Consider the following 7,559-nt stretch of genomic DNA (forward strand, 5'->3'; position numbering starts at 1 on the left):
GATGAATCTTTTCATATTACGAAAAATTACATATTTTCGTTGAGCCAACGAAAGTTTCGTTGGGCCAACGAAAATGTAGTGTATGAAAGGATTTTCGTAATTTTACGAAATTTATTATTTTCAGTGTTTATGGGTTATAAAAGTAGTTATCTCACGACTATCTTCATCTAATTCTAACTGATGATGATTGAATTGGATTTTTTGGCACTAAAAAGGGAGAAAAAGTGTATGAAACGTTTTCATTAATTGATGAAGGTTTTCATATTACGAAAAATTACATATTTTCGTTGAGCCAACGAAAGTTTCGTTGGGCCAACGAAAATGTAGTGTATGAAAGGATTTTCGTAATTTTACGAAATTTATTATTTTCAGTGTTTATGGGTTATAAAAGTAGTTATCTCACGACTATCTTCATCTAATTCTAACTGATGATAAGCATTTTTTAAATCCAGTCTGGAAAAATACTTAGCACCTTTTAATTTGGTCAAAAATGAATCAAAAGTTGGTAGTGGGAAGTTTTCTCTTAAAATGGCAGTGTTTGCTCTTCGCATATCAATGCATAATCGAATATCCCCACATTGCTTAGAAACAATCACAATGGGTGATATCCAAGAACTTGGTCCATTTACAGGTTCAATTATATCTTGTCTAGCCGCCTCATTTAATTTTAACTCAACTTTTTCTTCTAATGCTGATGGTATACGGCGTAAAGGTTGTTGCACTGGTTTAACCGATTTGTCAATAGATAAATGAACTTTAATGTCTTTAATTTTCGGAAACGGTTGTGAATCTTCAAGTTGATTAACTGTTAGTCCTAATTTTAGAACTTGCAATTGCAGAGCAGTTTCACGACCAAGCAAAGATTGTCTTCCATTTGCGATTACATAAAAGGATGCAATAAGTTCTTTTTGGTTACTCACATGTATAGGGGCCTCAAATACAAATTTAACTTGCAAGTGTGTATTTCCAGCATATGTTCGAAATTGATTTTCAGTTTCCGTTCGCACGTTTCCCAGTATAATTGCTGTTTGACAAAGAACCTTCCAATCTGATTCCCCAATTAAATTATATCTTGACCCTGAATCAATGAGCATGGATATCCTTACACCACCTATAAAGCAATCAATGAATTCACTCATATCTTCATGTTCCTTGTTTGTGACTTGGAAACAATCAGAGTGTAGGGATTTTTGTTCATTAAGGTCTTTGCAATTCAAGTTTTCTTCTACAAATCGAATTTTTGATGGCTCAAATCGGCGGCGCTTAAAGTTTGAATTTTCTACAAAAGTATTCTTTCTTTTGTCTATTTTCGTTTGGCATTTCCTGGCAAAATGACCTAGAGCCCCACATCTATTGCATTTCGAGTTCTTTGCTGGGCAATTTTTGCTATCCGCTAAATGATCTGTTCTACCACATCTAAAACACTCTCTTTTCTTTTCGTTAGTTTTGTCAATTGTAGAAGAAATCTTATTTATAGCACTAGCTGAAGTTGAAGGAATCATAATTTCGGTCTGGAATTTAATTTGTTCATGAATTTGACACATCTCAACAATGTTATCCAGTGAATATTCTTTTTCAAGTAGTCGTTTTCTAAGTTCACCAGGAGCCCACACATCGATGAGTTTATCCTTAACATTTATATCTAATATCTCCTGCTTTGTCGCACCGAATGAGCATTTGGCGGCTTGATGTCTAATTCTAATTAAAAATTTGTTCAGGCTTTCACCTTCTTCTGGTATAAGTGTTCTAAATAAATGCCGTTCAAAAGTAGAATTTCTTCTTGGCGAAAAATATTCATTTAATTTCGACACCAAAACGCCAAACACGTCTCCACCAGTTGGACAATCAAGCGCACCAGGAATGTTATAAATTACCTCTTGTAGTTGTGGTCCTCCTAGATGAAGAAGTTTGTTTTTCTTTTTGTTTACGTTCTTTATTTCTTCCGATTCTAGGTACAAAGAGAAAGACCTAAACCATTTTTCCCATTCAATGCGAACTAACGACTTGTCAATCGTGTCGCAAAGGAATGGCTTTATACCCGTTTCTCCCATTTTTTTTATTATTTGTTAATTTTATTTCTTTCCTTCTTTTATTTCTTTAGCTCTGTTATTAATAAGCTAAAAATATCGAACTTTAAAAAAAAATCATACCAATTTTTTTTTATTATTTACCAATATATATACAGATATAATATATACTCTTATATATTTTTACGCCCAAATCTTATTTCCTCTTGTATCACCTTTTTTACAAGGAACTTCCCAATTCTTTTATTACTCTTGTATAAACTTTTTTACAAGGAACGCTTCAAACCTCGTTATCCTCTTTCTGTAGGGAATATTATTTAATGAATATTATTTAATTACTTTTTTATCTTTGTATGATTTTTTTTTTAACAAATTTGGGCGAATTGAATCACCACCTCTTATATTTTTCATATGTACAATTACATAAGGTCATTTTTACCTCGTCGCCAATGTAATAATCTCCAAATGCTTCAAATTAAAATATTTTAGTTTATTTTTAATAACACTGGTCAACAAGGTTTTTGTTACAGACACCAAGATATACTTTTCTATAGGTTTTTTGGGTGCTGAGCTCGAATCCGAAGTCAGAACAATTCTACCACATCACGTTTTTGAGATAATCCCGTTAGAAAATCGAAAATGCTGCTTTTTTACCAGTTTTCGAGATTATTTCTTAGCTTTTGGTTATTTGTTTTAAATAAATTTGTAACGGTTTCTAATAGAACTAAATCTTGTCTTTCTAAATCCGTTTAAATCTTTTAAAAATCTCTTATCTTCTTTGAGAAATCTAAAATTGAAATCAACGTGTTTGGTATATCTCATATTTATTTGCTTTTAATAATAAATCTCGAAATTTTCTTTGCCAATCGCTTTCAAATTTTTACACAACGTTTCATTTACATTCCAGTAAGTTCTTATCTTGTTCTTAACAAGAAAAAAAATTATATTTTTCTCACTAGTAATTATTTAGTATAAGTATCTGACACGGTCACGCTTTGATGTATCTCACTGCGATTCACCACCTTCGCAAATATAAAAACTTGCAAGATTCTAAATGAAACGTTGTGTCAAAATTTGAAAGCGATTGGCAAAGAACTTTTCGAGATTTGCTATTAAAAGTAAATAAACATGAGATATACCAAACACGTTGATTTCAATTTCAGATTTCTCAAAGAAGATAAGAGATTTTTAAAAGATTTAAACGGATTTAGAAAGACAACATTTAGTTCTATTAGAAACCGTTACAAATTTATTTAAAACAAATAACCAAAAGCTAAGAAATAATCTCGAAAACTGGTAAAAAAGCGGCATTTTCGATATTTTAACGGGATTATCTCAAAAACGTGATGTGATAGAATTTTTTTGACTTCGGATTTGAGCTCAGCACACCAAAAGCCTATAGAAAAGTATACCTTGGTTTCTGTAACAAAAAAAAAGTTTAATTTTGTTGACCAGTGTAATTTATTGATTTGCTTGAATCAGCTTTCAGATAAAAACAAAAACATATTTTTCAATAAATCTAAAATTAATTATACAAATATTGCTAAAGTAAATATTATTTTTTTTAAAGTATTTAATGAACAGGTCGCCACAAATAGCAAAAAGTTATGTTCCAAAATAATAAACAGCAAAACTAATGTGTTATTCTCATGTTACATGTAAGTAACATACACTGCCTATGACCACCAAAAAAAGTCGGACAACTGAGGAAATAATTTTTTATAGAACAATAATGTATGCTACTTCTTCTAGCAAAAACACAAAACACTTTCTAACTTTATAACTTCTTATCCGGCGTTGGAGTACAAATTTCTTTTTTGACAAGAATGTCAAAGGGATTAACGGTGCTCCTAATCACATGAAATCAAAACAAAAAATTGTCGGCAAGGTAATAACTACACATAGGGTGATTCAAATAATCTTTTTGAAATTAAGGCTTGGCCACACTAGAAGGTATACGGTAGCGGTAACAGTACGGGTAATGGGGACTTTTCAGCTAAAGATGAGTAGTTCCGGGGCCAAATAGTTCCTGGAACTAGTTCCACTCGTTCCACAAAATTAATTTAAACAGTTCCATCGTTCCGACACAGCCACATGCACACAAAAGAAAGAAAGAAAGAAAGAATGAAAGAAGAAGAGGAACAAGAAGCAAAACGAAAGCGAACATGTCTCTGTTTGAAATACACACACGCATGTCATAGAATTCTTATCCAAAGCCAACACACATGGATGCGAACGAGTTGAGCGCCAAAAATTCACAAACCAAAACCACAACTACACTCTTATGAATCATGCTCACGGACATGTCTTCCATCAGGAAAATATATTCAATTTCATACTATTTCTTTTTTTGATGCATTTTCTTGAAAAAAAAACTCAAATTCTTGATAGTTCCGCGGAACTAGTTCCAGGAACTAGTTCCGAGTGAAAAAAGAACCGTTCCATGTTCGTTCCGGCTTTGGTACTGTTTTGCGCATCTCTAACTCGTGTGAACGTGAGTCGCAGGCGAATAAAGTGACATTCCCCATAGAAAAATCCTTGTCGACCGACATATCGTGCGGCTAAAATCGACTCGTGAAAAGTCGCATGACGATATGGATAGGTACTTGTATGAAAAAAATTCCAATCCAAACTGACACATCAACGTTCAGATGTGGAATTTTTTTAGTACAAAAATATCGTTACCCCTATCCGTACCGCTACCAAATACCAACCGATGTGGTCAAGCCTTTAAAGGCTTGGCCACACCGAAGGGTACATGGGGTAGCGGTACGGGTAATTGTATGAAATAAATTCCACATCTGAACGTTGATGTGTCAGTTTGGAATTTTTTCATACAAGTACCCGTACCGCTACCACATCCCTCGGTGTGGCCAAGCCTTTACACTTCTTTAGCGGCGGCGGATGAAAATTTACTCTTCTGTAAAGAACTTTCACAAGGATTAACTGTCATCTAGCTTATTAGATGGTACCTACTACAAAATTTTGTTTGTTATTAATTTTTTTTTGACGACAAAAATTTCAATTGTAAAATAATAAAACAAAATATTTTACTATTTATTTTGGAAATATAACTTTGCACACCAAATTCTTTTTAAATTTAAAGCAATAAGACCAACGCACACAGTAGACAGACAGTAAAAAAAAGAAATTACTGACTTTTTTCCTTAAGAAAAAAATCGATTTCTGAGATGTTTTTTTACCTTCTCTTGTTCTAACGTTCAGATATGGAATTTTTGTAATACAATTACCGTTAGCAACTGATGTGTCAGTTTAGAATTTTTTTCATACAAGTACCCGTACCGCTACCGCATATACACTTCGGTGTGGACAAGCCTTAATAGTTTCACACATAACACAGACTTTTCCTTTCACGAAAAATACTTTTTAAGCAAACATGGTAGGTTTTTTCTTGTTTGTGGTGCGCAAACGGATGACATATGAAACGTTTGGCTTGGTTTACACTGTTTAATATTCCAGTCATGTTCCATTGCATTATTTTGAAGAACATTGAATTTGAATAAAATTTTTAAAGTTTTCTTGATCTTGAAATGATCATTAATAGGCTGTTTTCACTATAGCTTAAATGTGATAAATTCGCAAATTATCTAATTTCGAATGTCAAATCGTATCTCAGCGCGCCTCTTTTCAAACGTAATGAGTGCAAAAGAGAAAAAAGATGAAACAAAAAATTATCTTACCAGAAAGTCGTGGGTCGAAATTCTGAGACTCTTTTTGACGTTTCTTTTTTCCACTTTTTCTTTTTTCAACATTCCGTTTCATTTCTTTTTGCTTCTTGGTGCAAAACAACAACAAAAAATTTAAATCAAAAGAGAAATGTCAAATTTGAGTCCTGGACTCAAGAGGCATCGTGTAATAAATAGTACGCGCCTCAGAGAATGATTATCAAAAGAAAATTAGAAAAAAGAGTCAAGCCTCTTGAGGCTTCGTGTAATAGCTGACTATAGAACAAAAATTATTTTAATATTTGAACTTACCTAATTTGTGAAATTGTCTCAAAGATTTGACATTCGAAGTTAGACAATTTTGCGAATTTTTCTCATTTTAGTTACATATATTGAAAAACAGATTTTTAGTTTTTGAAGAAAATGAGCATCCTCATATTTCACAAATGTTTGGTTTCAGCATTCAACTCGGTCTGTTCAGCTATTTTTGAGCACACAGAGCGCGCTCTGAAAATGTTCAGAACGAAAAATGAGATAAAAAGGAACACAATAGTAGGGAGTAGGTCACCCTGGACTGGGAATTTTGAGCCAGAAAGAGACAGCACTATGTTTGAGTGAGAGAGGTGATTCGAAAGGTAATTAGTTTATATTTACCTGTTGTAGTGTGATACCATAAAAACGTAAACGACTACGACTGAAAACCGACAGCCGACGACGACAGAGAAACATTTGTTTTTGTTTGGGCGAGAGAATGATAAGAATTCTCTTGTAGTTAATTATGTGACGCAACAAATTATTCAAACAAGCGGTTGAAATTTGAATTTTGAATTTTATTTATTTATTTTTTTTTTTTTTGGAGGCGAAAGAATGATAAGAATTCTCTTGTAGTTAATTATGTGACCACATATGTACGGTTTGATTATTATTATTATTCAAACAAACGGTTGTAATTTGAATTTTGAATTGAATTTAAAAAAAAAAAAGATTATTGTTTATTTTTGTGGTTTCAACTTGACATTGCATAAGGCAATGGCATTGACATTGAATTAGATGATTAGAGTTGTTTCTTTACTGAATTATGTTGAAGCCAATGAACTGTGGGGAGTCACTTACATACAAAAATTTCAGTTTTATTTCGAAAAAAAAAAATACATTAATATTTAAGAAACACTCATTGTATAAGTTTGTTTCATTGTTTTGAAGTCTATTAATTCTACATCCGATTTGTACTCAAGATCTTCTTTCTTAAAGAGTTCAACTTTTCCATTACTTAACACTCTTTCAGTTTCATATTCATGATATTCATAACACTTAATGGTCAGTGTGCGTAAATTATAATTACTGTCGTATGTACATCTGATAGTAAGCGCCTGGTCGTCGTTTAACTCCAATTTAAAATGCCTATAAAATTATGTCTTTACTTTGAATTATGCCTGATATTTCGATCTCCTTTTTAATCAAGCATTGCCTAAATTTTTCGATTGCCTCATCCACAGTAATGGTTTTACTTTCCTCGTTTTTCAATGTTGTTGTTGTTCTAAGTGTAGTCTGGGGATCTCCCTCGTCATTTTGGATTGTAGTATCTGTATTTGACAAATTTTTAAGAACCCCAGCTGGATAATACGATAACAATTTAAATGACAATCCCATTGTCACTGTATCGTTATTAGGTAGATTCAATGCAAACGATAGATTATTTGAAACATTTGATTGATTCAAATCAATGCCTATCGGAAGTGGGGAAACCCAAGTATAGTGTGTGGTAATGTTATACTACATATAACAAGCACTGAAAAGTTGAACATTTTCAGAAATAATAATTTAAAATTATCTTATTGGAGTGTTT

The 7,559-nt window shown here is 32.4% G+C and overlaps 1 protein-coding gene across 1 annotated transcript; it reads right to left on the minus strand.

The window, feature by feature from the left end:
• Nucleotides 1-368: 368 nt before the first annotated feature.
• On the minus strand, nt 369-2,051 carry LOC129919158 (uncharacterized protein K02A2.6-like). The gene has a single exon (XM_056000007.1). The coding sequence runs from the start codon at nt 2,049-2,051 to the stop codon at nt 369-371; it is 1,683 nt and encodes a 560-aa protein (XP_055855982.1).
• Nucleotides 2,052-7,559: the final 5,508 nt, after the last annotated feature.

This window comes from Episyrphus balteatus, chromosome 4, assembly GCF_945859705.1.
Source record: "Episyrphus balteatus chromosome 4, idEpiBalt1.1, whole genome shotgun sequence".
In the NCBI taxonomy this organism is placed as follows: Eukaryota; Metazoa; Arthropoda; class Insecta; order Diptera; family Syrphidae; genus Episyrphus; species Episyrphus balteatus.